General features: G+C 46.7%; 2 protein-coding genes across 5 annotated transcripts in view; one reads left to right on the top strand and one right to left on the bottom strand.

Annotated features, from left to right (window-relative positions):
- Nucleotides 1–11,635, top strand: part of ZSWIM8 (zinc finger SWIM-type containing 8) — a 64,155-nt gene extending 52,520 nt beyond the window's left edge. Inside the window, exons 17-26 of one of the 4 annotated variants that reach the window (XM_051617612.1) lie at nucleotides 204–356; nucleotides 1,120–1,342; nucleotides 1,532–1,821; nucleotides 2,566–2,789; nucleotides 3,076–3,558; nucleotides 4,142–4,310; nucleotides 6,512–6,685; nucleotides 8,103–8,222; nucleotides 9,161–9,339; nucleotides 10,601–11,635. In XM_051617612.1, coding sequence (XP_051473572.1) covers nucleotides 204–356; nucleotides 1,120–1,342; nucleotides 1,532–1,821; nucleotides 2,566–2,789; nucleotides 3,076–3,558; nucleotides 4,142–4,310; nucleotides 6,512–6,685; nucleotides 8,103–8,222; nucleotides 9,161–9,339; nucleotides 10,601–10,804 — 2,219 coding nt within the window. In that variant the 3' untranslated portion in view covers nucleotides 10,805–11,635. The remainder of the gene's footprint in view (nucleotides 1–203; nucleotides 357–1,119; nucleotides 1,343–1,531; nucleotides 1,822–2,565; nucleotides 2,790–3,075; nucleotides 3,559–4,141; nucleotides 4,311–6,511; nucleotides 6,686–8,102; nucleotides 8,223–9,160; nucleotides 9,340–10,600) is intronic. The other 3 variants (XM_051617613.1, XM_051617614.1, XM_051617617.1) reach the window with 3 other exon arrangements.
- Nucleotides 11,636–15,003: 3,368 nt separating this feature from the next.
- On the bottom strand, nucleotides 15,004–20,667 carry LOC127383666 (repetin-like). Its single transcript, XM_051616908.1, has 5 exons — nucleotides 20,622–20,667; nucleotides 20,335–20,375; nucleotides 17,938–18,185; nucleotides 17,735–17,906; nucleotides 15,004–17,187 (listed from the first exon to the last, which is right to left on the bottom strand). Exons 1-5 carry the CDS (start codon nucleotides 20,665–20,667, stop codon nucleotides 16,441–16,443), a joined length of 1,254 nt encoding a protein of 417 aa, XP_051472868.1. The 3' UTR covers nucleotides 15,004–16,440.
- Between the last annotated feature and the right edge of the window lie 745 nt (nucleotides 20,668–21,412).

Here is a 21,412-nt window from a genome sequence, read left to right on the forward strand (position 1 = left end):
TGTTAAGATTAAATGTTATTGGCCTGATACTAGATTATATGCTTAATACTGAAAGAAAATGGAGATAATCCTGGTCATAAATACCACTTATTTTATAAAAATCCTGCACCTTTCAATTTTTACGTCTTCTAAGTGGCCACATCTGGTTTCAGAGATAGAGAAACAAATCAGAATGCTTACCTTGTCACTGTCTGTTTATGCAGAGAGCTCTCAGAGGTCACCCTGTGAGCCAGCTACAGAGGCCACTGTCTTGAAACAAGAGGGAAAGGTCCCCAGTCGTCTGGCCCTTGGAAACCGAGGTGGATACAATGGGAGATGCTGGGGTTCGCCTGTCAGGCAGAAGAAGAAACACACAGGTAGAAACTGATTTGTTCATACAGCATCTAGTGCTGTACTAGGCAGTCTTGCTGGGCTTTCAGCAATTCCCTTGCGCTTGTCAGCCTTTCCTGAACTACAGAAGCAGTTGATAGTTTCTGAAGTGTTTGGCATGGAGAAATAGGTTTTGGTCCACAGGTTTCCTGCCCTGTGCCTTGTATGCAACTTGTATGCCAAGTTGCCATACTTTTCTGACACCAGGTATTTTCTTGATGATGGATTAGATTTCTGGAGCTGAATGACTGCTGGACTCTGGGAGCAGAGCACTGTGCTCATGGGTCCAGAGACAAATGCAGAGGAGCTGCTGCCTCTACAGTTCTCTTGAAAGGGTTATAAGGATGTGAAGAACCTTTATGTAAACTATGCAGTGTATACCAGAAGGGTTTTCTTCATACTCATATGATCTGGGGAACTTGACTTTGTATGTATATTTACTTCTTGTTACACTCTGCCAAAAAGTTCGGCAGATGGAATGAGAGACTGGGATGGTGTGAAGGGGAAAATAAAAATACATTGTTTTGGGGCTCTTCTGCTGTTTAATCTGAGAACTGCAGAATGAACCCTGATATCTATGGCCACACTGACTAATCTCTCTTGATTTGCAAAGTAGAATGCCTGGCAGCTGTAAGGCTAACTTGATGTGGAACAATAGTTGGGACTATAGGTGATGTGGCTAGAAGTTTACCTACCCACATGGCATTTACCAACCTTGGTGACATTACTGTGTTGGTTCTGGTGTTACAGGCATGGCTAGTATTGACAGCAGTGCTCCTGAAACCACTTCTGACAGTTCTCCAACACTCAGTCGGCGTCCGCTACGTGGGGGTTGGGCAACAACATCCTGGGGCAGAGGACAGGACAGTGACAGTATCAGCAGTTCTTCAAGTGATTCGCTGGGATCTTCCTCTTCGAGTGGCAGTAGGAGAGCCAGTGGGGGAGCCCGTGCAAAGACTGTGGAAGTTGGCAGGTAAGGAATAATACCAATGCATGGAGGCAACCATTAGGCCTGATGTCTAGCACATGTGCATCAGGAAGTAATTCTTGGAATTGTTTGCTTTGTTTTTTCTGGACTCTAAAGACAGGAACTCTGCATTCCAGCTAGTGAACTTGGAGTACTTGTTGCTGTCTGAAGGGTTCCTCTGTCTTTTTCTTCTAGGTATAAAGGGAGGCGGCTGGAGAGCCATGCTCCTCATGTCCCAAACCAGCCCTCAGAGGCAGCTGCTCATTTCTACTTTGAATTGGCCAAGACAGTCCTTATCAAAGCAGGTGGAAACAGCAGTACCTCCATCTTCACCCACCCTTCCTCCAGTGGTGGGCACCAGGGACCACACCGCAACCTTCACCTCTGCGCCTTCGAGATTGGGCTGTATGCACTAGGGCTGCACAACTTCGTGTCTCCCAACTGGCTCTCTCGAACTTACTCCTCTCATGTCTCGTGGATCACAGGTTACAGCAAAGCTTTATTGGGAAGCTTGCTTTTGGGCAGGAAAGAGGGGAGGGAGATGAGCTCATGCCCCAAAATGGTGATGCTGATGTGCTGTGGAAGCCATGTAAGCTCTGGGCACAACTGAGCACCTGTGATTTTACAGAGTGGTGCTTGTTTTGGCCTTGAAAGTTACTGCAACCTCTTTCTTCTTGTTTGTACTGCAACATGCTTCAGAGCCATATGCCACTTCTCACACAGAGACTGGTCTTAACTCCTCCTTCAGAGGCTGGCTGAAGAGACACACATGTCAAGTCTCAACACTCTCTTGGCTGTGTTCAGCATTTCACTTTCCTCCTCCTTCTGTTTGCACCTAGACCTACTACCTGCTTTCTATCCATGTGGCTCCTGGAGCCTGAAAAATGCCCTTGTAAATGCCTGTGTTCCTGACACAATAGAAATAATGGACAGTCCAGGCTCTGGTTTGTGGGTACTAAAGTCAACTGTAGCAAGTTCTTGTCAGTTTCAAATGCATATTTGGCTTAACTTTAATAATGGTGCCTTTGCTCACTGATTGCTTGTTGAGGGATCTTGCCTCTCCTGTGTTTTGGAAGGAAGAGCCTGAATTTGACTTGAAGCCAAAGGGAAGCAACTGGGCTCTGTTACTGTTCCTAAAGGCAGAGAGGAGTGCACCTCCTGGTGAGGGAAGGCTGACTGGAATTGTGCTGGACATACAGTGGTGTGAGAGTCTTCTGTTTTCCTCTTAGGGCAGGCCATGGAGATTGGTAGTGCAGCCTTGAACATCTTGGTGGAGTGTTGGGATGGACATCTGACTCCCCCAGAGGTGGCATCATTGGCAGACAGAGCTTCACGGGCCAGAGATTCCAACATGGTGCGGGCAGCTGCTGAACTGGCACTCAGCTGCCTGCCCCATGCCCATGCCCTGAACCCAAATGAGATCCAGAGGGCTCTGGTGCAGTGTAAGGAACAGGTGAGCATCAGATGGGGTCTGGCTAGCACAAGCTCATTGCCAGGGTCAAGGTCGTGCTGTGGGATTGGCTGTTCTGTGCTACTGAACAGCCTTAATCCTAGTTCTGTGGATTTCTCTTTATTTTTAATGAATAGCTGTGGTTGTTCTGTTGCATAGTTGTGATCTGTCTGGTTCCGATAGCGTAAGTTATTTAAGAGTGTCTTACACTTTCCTCCTGTTGTAGTTTTGTCTTTTGTGTTTCTGGTTTTCTGTTCTTCACTTCTGCTTTTTTCTTCCACTGTCCCAGGACAATTTGATGCTGGAAAAGGCCTGCATGGCAGTAGAAGAGGCAGCCAAAGGAGGTGGCGTGTATCCAGAAGTCCTCTTTGAAGTAGCTCACCAGTGGTACTGGCTTTATGAACAGACTGTTGGTGGGACCCCAGCCCAGAGAGAAGGTGCCACTGGCTGCAGTGCCAGTGGTACACGGGCTGCTTCTGAAGCAGCACGTGGGTTGACAGACAACCGGGTGACATCTGAGCCAACCACTGTAACAGTGGCAGCTGCGGTAACCGCGGCAGCAACCGTCATGCCAGTGATCTCTGTGGGGTCAACCATGTACCAGCAGCACACCATGGCAGGGCCGGCAATGGCACATACACACACACAGGGCCTCCACCCTTACACCACCCTTCAGACTCACATCCCCTGTAATCCTCAGTATATTGGACACACTATCCAGCACATGCCACGCCCAGCTGTCTTTCCCGTGCCTGGCTCAGCGTACCCCCAGGTGAGTTCTGCCTGTGTCGTGTTCGTTTACGGTGACTTTGTGCAGCTGCTGTCGGAGTATGTCAGACTGGGGAGAGCATGGCATTCAGACCTGCTGTGGCTTGACATCTAGCTTCTGCTCTTACTTGCTGATTTTTGATAGTTACTTACTCAGCTCTTGTATTACAGGGAACCTTCTGTGGGTGCATGTGAAGTCTCGAGTATATAAAATATAAACATGAGTAGTTTTTAACTTTTATTGCTCTGTTTTCTCAGAAGGCACTGGACAGGAAGCTTGTCTTGAGAGCTTGCAAAGTAATTAAGAGCCTACAGAAGAAGAACCAAACATAAGTTATTTTAACCTCTGTGTATTTTGAAAGTTCTTGGAGTGCTTTTCTGCAAACTGATTAGATTTAAAAGGATGAGGAGCAAGAACATGTAATGATTGTGTGGTGCAATGTAGTTTCTGTGCTGATTCTTCCTGTGCTTCCTCCCCACTGTCAGATTGGACTTCCCATGCTTGCGGGTTTGTGTGGAGGCATCGTGTTTTCCATTTTTTCTAAACTCTCAAAGTAGACGTGACTGTTACTTATTTTCTCTTTTAGGGTGTCCACCCAGCATTCATAGGAGCGCAGTACCCGTATTCGGTAACAACGCCGTCATTGGCAGCTACAGCAGTGTCGTTCCCTGGTGTGCCAGTCCCATCCATGACGCAGATTGCAGTGCATCCCTATCACAGTGAGACAGGACTGTCACTGTCTTCCAATGTCGCAAGTAAGTGTTACAGCCCTGAGCTGTGCATAGCATAGACTTGTTTACTGTGCCTCTTTAACCACAGGTGGAACCAGGGTTCTTGCACTGAAAAATTCTGACCAAATCTACCCCAGCCTAAAGGTGTGCATGCTCGGGTGTACTGGGACTCGTGACAGGGTGTCAGCTAGTGGAGCTTTAATTTCTTAATTTCCAGTATGAGATTATTTTGGCCTCTCAGACTAAAGTGTGTTTGGAGCCCTCCTGGCCTTTCTGACGTAAAACTTATTAGAGCTTTATTCCCCCTCTGCTCAGGGCAAGGAGAGCATAGATGATCTTAAGCAGGCTCTTGTGATTCCTTTGGGTCAGATGAACAGAGTGCAGCAAGCAAGCAGATTTCTGCTTACAGTAGTAGGAACAGATGTCTTTCCTGCCCAAAGGGACTGGAGGCAGCCAGTACTCAAAACTTGGAACTTGTGTAGAATGTACAGATGTTTTGGCAGGATCATGTCAATGGCAATCTGAAGGATTGCTTGCATGTTGTGTTGCAGCTAGAGTGGAGGTGAAGCCCCATCAAGTAGTGTGCAGCACTGGAACAGCAGATGTGGACTGATTTGTGATTGTGCTCCCATTGCCATGGGGTTTTGCACCAGTGGGTCATGGCTGTCCCGGGTTCTGTTATCCCCTCATGGGAGAGGCTGCAGTGTTTGCCTGTTTGTATGTTTTTTTATTCATACTTCACAACTCACCGGGTTCTGGAAAACTGGTACATGGGAAAACACTTAAAAGCTTTGTTGGTCTCTGTCATATCCAGATTATCATGAGAATCTTTTCAGTTATTTTTATCTTGCATTTTCATGCCAAAAAGCCACTGCAAAATCAATTAGAATAGTCCTGAAGGCTTCAGGATCTGAAGAGCATCCTTTGTTGACAGTCACAAGTCCTGGGCTGATGCTGTGACTCTTGATTGTGAGAAACAATTTCTGTACTCCTCCAAAGAGTTATGAATCTTCCAGAACTTCTATCTCATCCTAGAGCACTTAAAAGGAAAAAACAACTCCACCCTTTCCAGTTGCCATTGTTTATAACTTGTATAAACTTTGTTTTCAGTTCTTAAAATACTGTTCCTGGAGTACACAATCATGTGATGATGCTTGAGCTCTGGCAACAATTCAGCTCATTCTTGCACGTTATTCTCTTTGGCCAGGCTTCAAATGCAGCATGGATTTTGCCTCATTTTGTGGGTTGTTTGGCACTGTGTGTCTGCTTGGTTGAGAAGGCCAGACCGATCTTTCCTGGGAGGCACATGGTGCTCAAGTATTCAAGTATTCACTAGTAAACCTTTTTTAAAAAAGGCTGGATGTGGCAGGGGAAGAGGAGAAATAGGAACTTGAAGCATTACCCAGGCTGGTGTGGTATCACCATAGAGAAGCTGTGAAGTAAGGGTAACAATGTGCACACACCTAATGGCACCTCTGCCTTGGAATTCCCAGGCAAACCTTGCTCTTTCCTCTCCGTACCTTTCTTGAGAGGGAACATAAGGTAAACTTGAGTCCCTTGTACAGCTTACTGGCTTGTCTGTACAAGTGTAAGTGGTTGACTTTGCCTATACTAGTTAAGTGTCTGAAGGTGATGGAGCTTCTCAAGTTTCCTTGCTGTTTTTACTGTTGGTATGTACTGCCAGCATATGCAATGGTTGTTCCTTCCAGGGATGGATTGGAGGCTAGTCTTCCCATGTGGTGGCTGGGTAGAGTCTTAGCTGTCTTGCAGCAGAAATGAAGGAACTTGACAATGTTGGACTTGATCTTTGAGCAGGGACAGTATTAAGTGACTCAATTATTTTCCTCAGCAGTTTCTCATCAGGTGTAGACATTCACATGCTTGTTTTTGAGGACAAGAAGTCAGAACCAGACATGTCATTTAATAATAGCAAAGACTTTTGAGTCAACACATGTATTTACATGTAAAATATGGCTCATGTATGTTCAGGGTATACTGCAAAAGAGATGGTCAAGCATGTAGTCCTGCTTGCAAACAAAACAGAGATATTCCTAGCACATTGTGTTTCAGTTGCAAGTCTGTGGTTTTTGATTGCTGTATTGTTCTGTTTAGGAGCGCAGAACACTACATTGTCAGGGGACTGTCAGGTGAGGGAGATGATGGCCCAACAAAACCATTGTTTAGGCTGGTGGTGGGTCCTAATGCTGCTGTTTTGCTCTCTTCAGTAGGAAGTGTCCATGCAGGATCAACGTTCCCAGCGATTCAGGGGGCTTCCTTGACAACTCTGTCCTCACAGCCCAACTCCCTTGTTACAGGGGGTTTTCCTGCCGAGGATGAGCAGCACAGTCAGCCTGTGAGCCCCCAGGGTCTGCACTACCTCCACTCCGCATACCGAGTTGGTAAGGATGGCCAAGTGGGTTTCTGTGGCCCCCTCGAGAGGGATTCAGGGCAGGGCTGCAGGTTTTCACTGTCATTTAGCAATTTGCTGCTGCACCTGTGGGGGGTTATGACATCTTAGTTACATGGGGAAAGCCAGTTCATAATATGTCGAGGCTAAAAACTGAGACCGAGCAATAGAAGGTTGAACAGTTGCTATTGAGAGCCATCAGAACAGAAGAGAAAGCTAAGTGGGTTAGAGCTGGGAAGAGTCTTGCCTATCAGCAGGTGTATATAAAGGAGTCTGGACAGGGCTCTGAGGATGTGGTTGTGTAAGTTGTGTGACTGTGTGAAAAAAATGGAGTTTAGCTCCTGTTGCTCGTGGATGATGAAGGCACACTTGTAGTGTAGCTGAGTCTTCAGAGGCACACAGGAATGTGCCCTGTGCCTTTCCAGCTAGGTTGTTGAAGACTGACAAGGAGGGAAACTTAGATTTTGTGGAGAGTGGGTAAGTAATTAGCGTTCTTTTCACAGTTGCACTGCATATGAAGAAATAATCTCTGCCTGAACTGCCATTGGTACAAGTCTATCAGTCTTGGGTTTTCTGATTGAGCTTAGACTGCAGTATCTTACTTATACATAGTCATGGTCTGACCCAGTGGATACGTGGAGGGAGTGGAAAGGAAGCCTCTAATGTAAGCAAAGCCAGTTCAGGGCAGCAAATGAGGAGAAATAGCAGGAAAATGGAAAGAAGGCTATCTAGAGGTTGCTTGAGTTTTTTTTGTTGAAAGCTAGAGAAGAAAGTACTTGTTAGCCAGAAAGTGGTACAGATGTCATTGGAAACATGCAGTGGTAAGTTATAAGCCATGAAAGGTATTTGATAGCCTGACTAATGGAGAAGTGGGGAAGAGGGTCTGGTAGATCAAGACACAGTTCCTGTTGTTATTTTAAAACTTTTTAAATGGGAGGATTTGCATTAAGAACTGTAATGGAGTAAGTGAAATGTTTGCAGATTGATGATGCTGCAGCTCAGTGTTGGCCTGTTGTCTTTGCAGCTGAGTAAGCTGATTAGGGTAGCTTTTTTGTTGCAAAATTTGGTGCCAATGTTTTGCTTTCAGGACATCTTTTGCAGTGCAGCCTTTGGGGCTATCTGCTTGACCCTGCTGTGGATGCTACTGGAGTCTCTTTGCAGCTCTAGTGAGGTGTGATGGCTGTGCAGATTTCCCAGCCTAGAGTAGCAGATCTGTATGTTCTTCCAGATATTTACTGTGTTGACAAGCTCCAAGATGGGACTTCTGTTTTGCTCTGGACTCTTTGCAGCTAGGGAATTTTCTGCTGATGAAGGGCAGGCCAATCAGGTTGTGTTGCAGTGAGTGAAGTGCTAGACTGAGCCTTACAGGGCAGAAGTCCTGCTTGACTCTGGCTGCCCCTTTCTCACAGGCATGCTGGCTCTGGAGATGCTTGGCCGAAGAGCTCACAACGACCATCCCAACAACTTCTCGCGCAGCCCACCCTACACAGAGGATGTAAAATGGCTCCTTGGGTTAGCTGCAAAATTAGGTAAGGCTCAGAGCAGTATTTCAGCAGAAATCCACTTGCTGGGATTTGGACTATGGTGGGGAAAAGCTCTCTAAAGAGTGAAACTTCAAAGATTGGGTGAACCTGACATCTGATTCCATTTCTGAGAATGTTCCAGAAGATCCCTCCTGCTCTTTCATCCTGGCAGTTGTCCCATTTCTGGGTTCTGTAGGCATGCTGTTGAATTTTGAGGCACTGGATGAAGTGCATGAGGTTGGACAGGACTCAAAGCTTGTATCTCTTCCATTCTATAACAACTTTTCTTTTCCCTTTCCACTACCTTGTAGTCATTTCTCTTTCTTGTATATATTTACTCCTTCTGTGAAGACCTTGTATAGCAACGGGCACTCAAACCACCATTTGTTCATTTTATTTTACTTCTGCTTTGCTCTTGGATCTTTTTTGTCAGCTCTTTTTTTTCTTAGTTATTTCATCAGCAGTAAGAACTTTAAAAAAAACACCTCTACAAACAGTCTGTCTATTGGCATGGCTGTTGCTGCTGCTGCTGGGGGACGTGCACAGTAGGCTGCAGTGGGCTTGACTGTTTCTCCAGCCTCGCTAAGACCTGAGTGCTGGGGCTGCAGGTGCTTCCTACACAAGCAGGCATGAAGCAGTGGGAGGACACGTGGTGTATCCTTGCCTCTCTAGTTACCTTGCCACGTTGGTTTTCTTTCATATCCCCTTCAAAGACAGGTGAACTGTGACTGAGGTGGTACCTAGTCTCAGACCTAATGAATTTATCAGAATAAATGAGAGTGATTTCTTGTCCCCATGAGTTTGCTAGACTATTGTCCCCAAGCCTGCTGGAGGGTACATAACATGGAGAAGAAGGTGCCCCAAATCCAGGTTCTTGCTGGAAGTAGTTGATTTCTTCTGTCTCTCTTACCTTAACATTGTTCTGATTTTTCCTTCCCCTGCAGGTGTAAACTATGTGCATCAGTTTTGTGTTGGTGCAGCCAAGGGGGTGCTGAGCCCTTTTGTGCTCCAGGAGATCATCATGGAAGCTCTACAGAGGCTCAACCCTGCCCATGTGCACAACCACCTGCGCACCCCAGCCTTCCACCAGCTGGTGCAGAGGTGCCAGCAGGCCTACATACAGGTAATGTGTGGCCTGTCTTGCCTGTCAAAGCTGCCTTGCAGGTAGCTCTGTGTGTGTGTGTGCAGAGGGGAAGAGGCCTTGGTCACTGATAGCTGAACTGGTCCATTGCCTGCTGCATCCTGCTCCCTCAGCAGGGACTAGAATAAGCATCACTTGTCTGTATGGAGGCTGCATACAAAGGACCTCATTGTACTGCATCTTCCAAGGCCTCTCACATCCTGTGCTTACCACAAAGGATGGGGTGGTTCTGTTCCTTGTCCTCATTCTATCTCCAAATGCTAGCTGTGCCTTTTAACTTCTGTACTTGTTCTTTGCTATGTTTTCAAGCCCTTTGCCCGCCTCCTGTCCTAGCCTTTCTCTTTTTTCTTTCCTTGTTTGCAGCCTGTCTTCCCCTTGTGATGAAGCCCTAGCATGGCTGTCTGATGTGCCAGTGCTGGCACTAATAGTGGAAGTGGCTTGGTCAGCTATTAGTACAGATGAGATAGCTCAGGATTTATTGAAACGAGGACAAGTGTGTTTCAGTGAGCCAGCTGGAGTACTAGAGCTGCCTGTTCCTTAAAACAGTGTAAACAGGACACCCCACATGTATCTCCTTCTCTTGAATAAATGGCCAGAAGGATGATTCTGTAGCCATACTGTCTGGGTTGGACTAACTGTCCTATCACCTAAGTGGTATTTTTAAGAAGTTACAGCTTTTTCGTGTAAACTGTTTTTCTGAGCTATATTGGGGAAATATATTTCTCAAAAGCTGGACCTGCAGTTTTGGGGCCTTGATTGAGAAGCTGTTGGAAATGACAGTGCTAAGCCTTAGAGATATTTTGCAGGAACTTAGTGTTAGCCTTACTTCTTCCATACCCTTTAGCAAAGGAGATGCCCAGTGAACCTGCAGGGTCCCTGTGAATAACCTGTAGAATGAATGGTATGATGGTTAGATGCTGGTGGGTGGTGGGGTAGAGTGCTAGCTGGCTGTTTCGTGCTGTGGCGCAGTTTGGTGGTTGTGAAGGAGGGAACACCTGCTGGTGATGTGGGGTGGATTTTGGTGCTCTGAGGGGACACTCGCCTTGGCCATGTTACGAGTAAGAAATAGCATTGCTGTCTTGGGAGCTTGCTGTCCTGTCAGAGTCTCTGAGTCTTGGAACCTGTCTGGGGTGACAGGACCATGTGACATATTGGCCTGGGAGCTCTTGAGTCCTCCTCTGAGTGTCACCAGCAGGACGGTGGTGAGCAAATATCTTAAGGCTCTTTTCCTGTTCCCATCCAGTATATCCATCATCGGCTGATCCATCTCACTCCAGCTGACTATGATGACTTTGTGAATGCCATCCGCAGCGCCAGAAGCGCCTTCTGCCTGACTCCCATGGGAATGATGCAGTTTAATGATATTCTCCAGAACCTAAAGCGCAGCAAGCAGACAAAGGAGCTGTGGCAAAGGGTCTCTCTGGAAATGACCACCTTCTCGCCATGACAGCAGGCCGAGCTACACGGACATACAACCCTTTGCCCCTCATAGTTATAGTTCCATTTACATCATCCTCCCTTCTGGTGTCTTTTTTTAATTTTCATTTTAACTTGTTGGAAACCACTGATCTGATGTATTTATACTATGACATTCCTCTCCAGCACTGTTGCGTGTTGGTGCTCTGCTTTGCTCGCTCTTCCTCCTCCTTGCCAGTGGGCTGCAGGCTTCAGAAGCATCAGGAAATAAGAAGGAAGTTGAGCTGGCTGCCCTGTGGTGTAGTCACAGCTTTTTTCCCTGGGCCCCTGAAGGCTGTCCTGCGAGCACTTTGCAGTGTGATTGCGCACGTGTTAGAGGGGTGGGGGATTCTGTCTTTAAATATTTATTTTGGCATTTTTAAATATGTAAACTGTTTTTTTTTTTTGGTATGGGCTTCTCTTACTCCACACACCATCTCCTGTTGGGAGAGGCTGAGACTGCTGTCCACAGCCAGTGCTCCATTCCTTTCAGCACCTCCTGCTGAGAGAAGCTGAGACTGGAGTAGCAGGGCCAGGGCCACCTCTGCAGCTTTCTGCAGCAGCTGCTGAGGGCAGAGGCTTGCAGAGGCTGGAGCTTGGGCAGTTAGAGTCCATGAATGTGCTGAGCTGCCTGGAGACTGCCAGAGTGCTTGGACTCTTTCTCAGGAGTGTTTCTCACTGGACACTGCTGGCTTATTGGATGTTTTGATCCTGATTGTTCTGAGTTGTACAATCGTTTCTTTTGGCTGGGGTATTGCTGTCCTGTAATCAGTTTCTTATCCCTTGTCTCTTCTCGTTTCCTGATTAAACACTCGTTTTCTTAGGCTGACTCTCTTCTCTCTGATGTTGACAGCGTGATGGAGCTGACCAGTTGTGTTGTCAGTGGGAGCTCCTTTGAGCTCTGGTAGTTAGCAGTCCTGCCTTGGGGAACAGCAGTCCATCCAGCACAAGGCAGGTGGCCAGAGCTTTTACACAAGCTGTGAGCCAAAGCTTTCTTGCCTGGTACAGCTCTGTTAGTGACATGCCTCTGCAAAGGCTGAGGAACCTGTGGACTGGGTCATTGATGGGTGTCAGGGGAGCTGGTGGTAAGCCTGGGATGTTCTGCCTACACTTCTGCCAGCCACCAGGTTCCTTTTCTGGTCTTGACACCAGTGATACTGTGTGTTAATGCAGAACTATGTATTTCTAGAGTATCAGGTGAAACTGTGCTGCTTACCCTTGATGTAATTGTTAAAGGAGGCTAGTGGTCTGTTCTTGTGCATTTAGAGAGATGTTTGGTCAACTGTGCAAGATATCCAATAGAGACAGCATTGCAGAAAATGAATTTCAGAAAGCTTTTATTTGTATGTGAAGGAAATTTAAAAGGCTGCTGCCATTTGTAAGCATACAAGCCTGTAAATTTCAGGGCTTTTGAAGTGGGAAGTCAGAGGATTGATGGATGTTAAGAATCCAGTTTCTCAGAAGTAATGTATTTTGATTCTTACTTGGATTTAGCAAATGAAAATGGGAAGCTTTTACTTTCTACAAGCTAGAAATATGTGCCTGTTTGTATTTGATATTTTCAGCGATACTCTTAAAGAAAGTAACTCATAGGCACAGGGCAAAACAGATGTACAAGCTCCTTTGATTTCACTTAGTAACGTACTGCACAGGTCAGAGAGCATGACTGAGGTTCCTCTACTTCTGATTGTGCAACAGTAACTATTTAAAGATCTCCTTACAGCCCCTTGTATTCCTTCATAAGGTGTCTGGTTACATGCTAATTATAAATGCTGGTGTTGGTAAGAATGTGTTAAGTTTTCTGGTTTTTGAACTAAACTCTATGTTGATGATGAGCTGCCTTTTATTGGACAAAACTGGATTTGACTGGAGAGCACAGCCTGATGTCTGGAAGGTTTGGGTTCCTCAAGCACTTTCTTGCATGTTCAGAACTGGGAAGGGAGTTTGGAGAAAAATTAGTTTTCTAATAAAGTCTAATCTTTTGCTTTCTATTGCTTATAGGATAAAACTAGGGGAAGAGAAGGGAGCATCTTCTAGAAGGAAAGAAGCAGAAGGGAAATGAGCAAAAGAGCTGAATGTGTTAAATATCAGGAGCAGAGGTGACTGTTCCTGCATTGAGGATTTGAACTGAATAGGGAAATGAAATGGCAGAGCCTTATTTGTGATATCTATTGGAGGAATACACTTAGATCCTTAGCAGGCAAGTTTTCAGGCTACTGTAATTTAAAAACATCAGGAACAAGATAGTACTGTCACCAGCATCTTTGTTTTGGGAAAATACAGTGGAGCTGTTCACTGTGAGGTTAGAATGGAAGTGTACTTGCTTTCACTCTGTGTAGTCTCCATAAAGATTGTAAAACAAAAGAAATGCCAATGACCATTAGCTTTCACTGAGCTCAGAACTTTCTTTGGCTGTTTAACCTGTTCTAGTTCTTATACAGATTGCACTGCTTGCATATGACAGACCCTGTCAGAGTTGTCGTCCAGCAGCTGCAGAGCCCAAAGAGAGGAAGAGCCAGGGAATCTCACCTCAGGCTGACACTGACCGAACAAGTAGCTCAGTGGTACAAGGCAAGGTCAGTAGTTTCAGAAGTTTCCAATATTTTCTCTGAAAAAAATAATTGGTGTGAGCAGACAGAGATGGGAGCTGTGTGGAGGTGCTGCACGCTCATTTATTTGGATATTCTGGAATACTCTTTTAGTCCTGGATCTTCCACATCTGTTAATCTGTTGCTGTTCCTGAGCTGTATGCCATGGAAATATATATGAGCAAGGCCAGAAGAAAGGAGGAAGTGAGAAAGGAGGTGATGGTGCTTTTTTCTTGCCATGTGGCTGGGAGGTATTTTTCCCTTATAGGAGATGAAATGAGCCCTGGTAGCTCCAGAAGCATTAATCTATTAAAGCAGAAAAAATATTACCCAGTGCATTCTTGTTAGTTCGGTCACTATTCTAGGAATGAAGAAAATACTGAGGCTCAGAGATTCAAAAGACATTTCAGCTGAAGGCCTGTAAGAGAGCAGCGGTTGCAGCAACTCAAATTTCATTTGACTTTCAGTTAACCCCTTTGCTTTTTTCAGTTAAAGTAAATGTTCTCTAGGTCCTTATCCTTACCAGCAATGCATGAAGTGGCTGCAGTGATGGCCAGATGCTGCAGCAGCTGGATGCTTTAGAGCTCTTCCAGTGTAGTAATGGTTTTACATAGCGGAGAAGCTGTTTTCTGTGTTGGCTACCACCTCTTCCCAGGCTGGGTAGCAAATGCCGAATTTAGTCAGTACTGATGGCTATGGGGATATGTCTGGATAGGATAGGACCTGGCCCCAGCTTGCATGAAGACATGATATTCTGTGATGGGAGACCTTGCAATGAGTTGTTGTCACATTTGCTGAAGTCTAATTCACTGTTGGTTCCTTGAAGGTAAGACAAATGAGGTCTTTATACCGTGCTTCTTTCCTGTGTCCCTTGTTCACAATGACTTGCTTTCACTTGCCACATTTGTTTCCTCTTGTGACTGCAGGAAATATACTTTCCTATCTCTGGAGATAACAGCTCACTTCAGTGGACAGCTGGAGAAGACTAATTTTTACAGGTGCAGATGAAACCATCTGAAAAGTGGCTAAACAATCTGGCATAGTGCATAGATGTGCATTTTGATGTTCTGTCCAAGGCTCAGTACATGCAGATAAAAACAGATGGTGTTCAGTTGCTTCTAACTGTTTCATACTTAAAATCAACTCCTTAGAGATTCTCTCTGTGTCTCATTTTATATATATACAGTGGGGGCCATATATAAAAAAATGTAAGGGAGAGCATGTGAGAAGATAAAGGTCAGGTACTGTAAGTGAATCCCTTCCCTCCCTCAGGACATTAGTGGGTGCTCCTATAGGGTATTTATCCCTTGTCTCTGTGCACTGTCATTCTGCATCTGGGACAGCAGAATTTTTAGACTTTAAACTGTTGAACCCTACAGTTTCTGGGTCTTCAGGGGGAAAATCTTGGCATTAGTGTAGTTGGTCTAAGACATGCCAAGATTGCACCTGGACTTTGAGATATTTGGCTCATTGGAAGGAATAGTGTGATATTTCTGCTCTTATGGAATGGATAAAATAAAGGTTTTAGTCATTACAAGCCTCTTTCTTTCAAATAGATCTGCTGCTGCAGATCTATTTACACCCTTTTTCTGTGTAAATCAGGTGTGCCCTCTCTGGACATGTCCACCTTCAGCCATCTTACTTGCCTGTGAAGGTTTCTCTTTGGAAGCACTTTCCAGGAATATGAGTTAGCAGAACAGTATTTGCCTTTGGACTTCAGTGTCTTTACAGGCCAAGAACAAGAGGAGTTGGAGTTGTCTGATGAAGCAACATGCCTAGCAACAGGTATGGCTGGAGTTAGCTGAAAAGTGTATTTCTGTCTAATTTTGTTTACTGACATTAATATTTTTTTGGAATATGTGTTTTTCTGTCTCTGAGAAACCACTCAGAAATAGCCTGCTGCAAAGCTGTTGAACCTAAACTGTTTTTTAATTCTTATTGTGGGTTTGTTTTTTATCAAGCCTAGCACCGTTGTATTTTGGAGTAGATTACTGGCTGTAATTTTCCCAGCTGATTTAGTGCTAGCTTGGGTATTGCTACACCGTGCTGTAATGCACTGAACAGTCGTGCAAAATAGATGTCCTCACGACTCAACCTTGACTCTGTCCTGTCTGTCCTGTCCCTCCTGTCTTGTCTGTCCATCCTGTCTGTCCTGTCCCTCCTCTCTGTCTTGTCCATCCCTCCTGTCTGTCCTGTCTGTCTGTCCTGTCTGTCTGTCCTGTCCTCCCTGTCTTATCCATCCATCCTGTCTGTCCGTCTGTCTGTCCTGTATGTGTGTCCTGTCTGACTGTCCATCCTGTCTGTCCTGTCCGTCTGTCCTGTCCTGTCTGTCTGTCCATCCTATCTGTCCATCCATCCTGTCCTGTGCCTCCTGTCTTGTCTGTCCATCCTGTCCGTCTTGTCCGTCTGTCCTGTCCGTCAGTCTGTCCTGTATGTGTGTCCTGTATGTTCTGCCTGTTCTGTCTGTCTGTCCTGTCTGTCTGTCCTCTCTCTCCGTCCTGTCTGTTTGTCCTGTCTCTCCTGTCTGTCTATCCTGTCTGTCCTGCTTGGTCGGTCTGTCTTATGTCCCGCCTGTCCTGTCTGACTTTTCTATCTGTCCTGTCTGTCTGGCCTGCCTGTCCTTTCTGTCCTGCCTGTTCTGTCTGTCCTGTTTGTCTTGTCTGTCTGTCCTGTCTGCCCGTCCGTCCTGTCTGTCGTGTCTGTCCTGTCCATGTGTCCTGTCTGTCTGTTCTTTCTGTCCTCTCTGTCCTGTACATCTGTCTGTCTGTCCTGTTTGTCCTGTCTGTCTCTCCTGTCTATATGTCTATCCTGTCTGTCTGTCCGGTCTGTCTGTCCATCTTGCCTGTCCTGTCTATCCTGTCTCTCTATCCTCTCTGTCTATCCTTTCTGTCTGTCTGTATGTCCTGCGTGTCCTGTGTCTGTCCTGTCTGCGTCCTGTTTTTCCTGTCTGTCCTGGCTGTCTGTCCTGCCTTTCTGTCTGTCTGTATGCCCTGTCTGTCCGTCCTGCCTGTCCTGTCTGTGCTGTCTGTCTGTACTGTCTCTATCCTGTCTCTCCTTTTTGTCTGTCTGTTCTGTCTGTCCATCTGTCCTGTCCGTCTGTCCTGTCTATCCATCCTGTCTGTCCTGTCTGTCTGTCCTGTTTGTCGTGTCCATCTGTCTGTCCGTCCTGTCTATCCATCCTGTCTGTCTGCCTGTCCGTCTGTCTGTGCTCCTGTCTGTCCTGTCTGTCTGGTCTGTCTGTCTCTCTGTCCTGCCTGCCTGTGCTGTCTGCCTGTCCATCCTGTCTGTCTGTCTTGCCTGTCCTGTCTGTCGTGCCTGTCCTTTCTGTCTGTCTGTATGTCCTGTCTGTCTGTCCTGTCTCTCTGTCCTCTCTATCCTTTTTGTCTGTCTGTATGTCCTGTCTGTCCTGTTTGTCGTGTCCGTCTGTCCTGTCTACGCGTCCTGTCTCTCTGTGCTGTCTACCCTGTCTGTCTGTCCATCCTGTCTCTCTGTCCTCTCTGTCCTGTCTATCCTGTGTGCCCTGTCTGTCCTGTTCTGTCTGTCCTATTTGTCCTGTCAGTCCTGCCTGTCCATCCTGTTTGTCGTGTCCCTCTGTCCTTTCTGTTTGCCTGTCCGCCCTGTCTGTCCTGTCTGTCTGTCCTATTTGTCCTGCCTGTCCTTTCTGTCCTGTTTGTCCCTCTGTCCTGTCCATCCTGTCTGTCTTGTTTGTCCTGTCGTGTCTGTCCTGTTTTTCCTGTCTTTCTGTCCTGTCTGTCTGACCTGTCTTTGTCCTCTCTGCCTGTCCTGTCTATTTGTCCTGTCTATCCGTCCTGTCTGTGCTGTCTATCCTGTCTTTCCTGCCTGTCCTGTCCATCTGTTGTGTCTGTCTGTCCATCCTGTGTGTCCTGTCTCTCCTGTCTGTCCTGTCTCTCTGGCCGTTCTGTCTGTCTGTCCTGTCTATCCTCTCTGTCGGTATGTCCTGTCTCTTTGTCCTGTCTGTCCTGTCTCTTTGTCCTCTCTGCCTGTCCTGTCTTTGTCCTGTCTGTCCTGCCTGTCTGTAGTGCCCGTCTGTCATGTGTCTGGCCTGTCTGTCCGTCCTGTTTGTCCCTCTGTGCTGTTTGTCCTGTCTATCCTGCCTGTCCTTTCTGCCTGTCTGTCTGTCCTGTTTGTCCTGTCTGTCCATCCTGTCTGTACTGCCTGTCCCATCCGTCTGTCCTGTTTGTCCGTCTGTCCTGTCCGTCTATCCTGTCTGTCCATCCTATCAGTGTCTTGTTTGTCCTGTCTGTATGTCCTGTCTCTCCTGTCTATCTGTCTGTCCTCATTGTCCTCTCTGCCTGTCCTGTCTATTTGTCCTGCCTGTCCTGTCTGTCTGTCCTGTTTTCCATGTCTGTCTGTCCCGTGTGTCCGTCCTGTCTATCCGTCCTGTGCTGTCTGTCCTGCCTGTCTGTCCTGCCTGTCTGTCCTGTGCGTCTGTCCTGTCTGTCCATGTGTCCTGTCTGTCTGTCCATCCTGTCTGTCCTATTTGTCCTGTCAGTCCTCTCTGTCCATCCTGTTTGTTGTGTCTGTCCATCCTGTCTGCCCGTCTGTCCATCCTGTCTGTCCAGTCTGTCCTGCCTGCCTGTCCATCCTGTCAGTCCTGTCTTGTTTGTCCCGTCTGTATGTCCTGTCTCTGTCGTGTCTCTCGTGTGTCCGTCCTGTCTGTCTGTCCATCGTGTCTGTCTGTCCGTCCTTTGTGTCCTGTCTCTCCTCTCTATCTGTCTGTCTGTCCTGTCTCTCTGGCCGTTCTGTCCCTCTGTCCTGCCTATCCTGTTGGTCTGTCCTGTCCGTCTATCCTGTCTGTGTGTCAGTCCTGTCTCTCCTGCCTTCCGTGTCCATCTGTCCTGTCTGTTCTGTCTATCCTGTTTGTCGTGTCTGTCTCTCCCGTCTGTCCTGTCTGCCCATTCTGTCCGTCTGTCCTATCCTGTCTTGCCTGTCTGTTCTATCCTGTCTGTCTGTCCTGTCTCTTTGTCCTGTCTTGTCCGTCTGTCTATCCGCCCTGTCTGTCCTGTCTATTTGTCCTGTCAGTCCTGTCTGCCCTTCTGTCTGTGCTGTCTATCCTGCCTGTCCTGTCTGTCCCTCTGTCCTGTTTGTCCTGTCTGTCCATCCTGTTTGTCCTGTCTGTCCTGTCCCTCTATCCTGTCTGTCTGTCCATCCTGTCAGTGTCTTGTCCTGTCTATATGTCCCATCTCTCTGTCGTGTCTGTCTCGTGTCCGTCCTGTCTCTCCTGTCTGTCTGTCCTCATTGTCGTCTCTGCCTATTTGTCCTGCCTGTCCTGTCTGTCTGTCCTGTTTTCCATGTCTGTCTGTCCTGTCTATCCTGCCTGTCCTTTCTGTCTGTATGTTCTGTCTGTTCATCTGTCCCATCTGCCCTGTCCGTCTGTCCTGTCTGTCCATCCTGTCTTGTTTGTGCTGTCTGTCCTGTCCGTCTGGCCTGTCTGTCCGTCCTGTGTGTCCTGTCTCTCCTATCTGTCTGTCCTGTCTGTTCTGTTTGTATGTCTGTTCTGTCCGTCCTGTGTGTCCTGCCTGTCCATCCTGTCAGTCTGTCTGTCCTGTCTCTTTGTCCTATTTGTCCTGTCCATCCTGTCTGTATGTCCTGTCTGTCCCTCTGTCCTGTTTGTCCTGTCTGTCTGTCCTGCCTGTCCTTTCTGTCTGTTCATCTGTCCTGTCTGCCCTGTCCGTCCTGTCTATTTGTCCTGTCTGTCCTGTCCATTCTGTTTGTCCATCTGTCCATCCTGTCAGTCCTGTCTGTCTTGTTTGTCCTGTCTGCCTGTCCTGTTTGTCCCCTCTCTTTCTGTCCTGTCTGTCTCTCCAGTCTATCTGTCTGTCCTGTCTATTTGTCCTGTCTGTCCTGCTTTCCGTGTCTGTCTGTCTTGTCATGCAGGATAGACAGCACAGACAGACAGGCAGGACAGACAGACAGGACTGACAGGACAAAGAGACAGGACAAACAGACAGGACAGACAGATGGACAAGACAGGACAGACAGACAGGACAGAGGGACAAACAGGACAGACAGACAGACACATGACAGGCACTACAGACAGGATGGACAGACAGGATAGACAGCACAGACAGACGGACAAACAGGACAGACAGGATAAACAGATGGACAAGACAGGACGGACAGACAGACAGGACAGACATGACCAACAGGATAGACAGACAGGACACACAGGATGGAGAGGCCAGACGGACAGGATGGACAGACAGACTGGACGGACAGGACAAACAGGACGGACAGACAGGACAGGCAGGACATACAGACAGAAGAGGTAGGATAGATAGACAGGACATACCGGACAGAACACACAGGACAGACAGGCAGGACATACAGACAGGTCTGTCTGTCCTGTCTTGTCTGTCCTATCTGTCTGTTTACCCTGTCTGTTCTATCTGTCCTGTCTGTCTGTCCTTCTGTCCTTTCCTGTCTAACCCATCTGTCTGTCCCGTCCATCTGTCCTGTCTGTCTACAGGAGCTGGGTTTCAGACTGGTATTGGCAAGGCAGTCACCACTGTGGACATGCTGGTTTACAAGCATTTTGGAGATCCCAGAGAGTCGGTAAGACTATATGGATTAGAATGAGGGGGAATTGAGTCTTGGAATTGAAAAATATATTTAATACATTCTTTTTACTTAGTTCTCAAGAGTAGGAGATAGGTGAGTGCTGGGAATACTTTTTTGTGGCAAACCAAGCCTGAAAAAAAACCCAGAAGTTGTTTCCTAGAACTTGATTTACCAATTCTCACCTGTTGGACATCCTTCCACTTCTGAACAGTGACATGACCTGGATACTGTTTCTATTACAATTACATGCTGCTGATACCTGCATCAAATTACACCTTTTTTAAGGTTTCCTTTGGGTCAGTTTCCTATGTACCAGACTACAAAAAGTTTTCAGGTAATGTTTTGTACTTACCATTTTCCTCGTCTGAGAAGTAAACTGCTTACCATGAATTTCTGTTATTAAACAGTGAGATAAGAAGATGAGGTTTAGTTCCACTGTGGAAATGAAGTATGAAGGTCTGTAACATGTAAGTGCCTAATGGGTCAGTGTCTAGTAACAAACATACCTCACTGGAAAAGATGTTTCAGTTGTCTTTTCCAAGAGCTCCTCTTAAAAAGAGGGTGTTCGTTTGTTTCCACAGCTTTGAAGGGATGTCTGGAGGGAGGGCAGCTGCTGCAGCAATGTGCTGTCAGAGTTACCAGATTTGAAGATGACTCTTTTATCAGCTAGATCAGATAAGGACATCCCGCATTTGGATCTGAGCACAGCAGGTAATTTGTTTGATGTTAGCATAAGCAGTAAGAACAAGAAAAGCATAGAAATGAAGCAATGGGGGCTAGTAAAAGAATAAATAGTGAGAAGACAGGTGTCCTTAGCTGCCTTGAGTGAAAAAGGCTAGCACCAGTAAACAGAGCCCCTCCCAAAATTTATTCCTGGTACCTTGAGTATCTTTGAAGTCTTAAGTTTGTCTCTTCAAAGATGTACCAGTCCGAGGTTAAGCATGAAGTAACTGTGTAAGTCACAAGCTGTAATGGCTTAAGAGGAAGAAACTGTTTAGTGGAGCAGCAGTAACGTCATTGGTCCTGGGATCCTCCTGTGACAGCTGCACTGCTGCTGTGTTTACTTGTGTTTGGTGAAGTGAGAGCTGTTAAGGCTGTTTTATAATGCTGTCATAACTGTGCCTATTGAAATACTATTTTGCTTCCAGTTCAATGTAAGGTTGCTTATTGCTGTAGGTCACAGGCTGCTGGCCAAGGCAAGGCTCTGGACCACACCTGGACAGGAGGTGCACAGCAGCACTGTTGCTGCAGCGCAGCAGCTGGAAACTACTGCAGACCAGTAAGTGTGAGTCTCTGACTACAGGCTGTGAGCTCTGGCAGCTTCTGCAAGCCTGCAGTGGCACCTGCAGAGGAAGAAGCCTTAGGACACTGTTTCTGTGTTGTTACAAATATAAGGTAAAACACCTTTGTTGCCCCTCCCAACATCAGCT

Source organism: Apus apus, chromosome 4, assembly GCF_020740795.1.
Source record: "Apus apus isolate bApuApu2 chromosome 4, bApuApu2.pri.cur, whole genome shotgun sequence".
NCBI classification, from domain to species: Eukaryota; Metazoa; Chordata; class Aves; order Apodiformes; family Apodidae; genus Apus; species Apus apus.

Coding starts and splice junctions, on each gene's coding strand:
- LOC127383666 (XM_051616908.1), bottom strand. CDS start 20,667: ATGTCCTTATCTGATCTAGCTGATAAAAGAGTCATCTTCAAATCTG. Junction 18,186..20,334: donor CTTCTCAGACGAGGAAAATG/GTAAGTACAAAA, acceptor ACAGACCAACAG/GATAGGCAGGACAGAGGGAC. Junction 17,188..17,734: donor GGACAGACAGACAGGACAGG/CAGGACAAATAG, acceptor CAGGACAAATAG/ACAGGACAGGCAGAGAGGAC.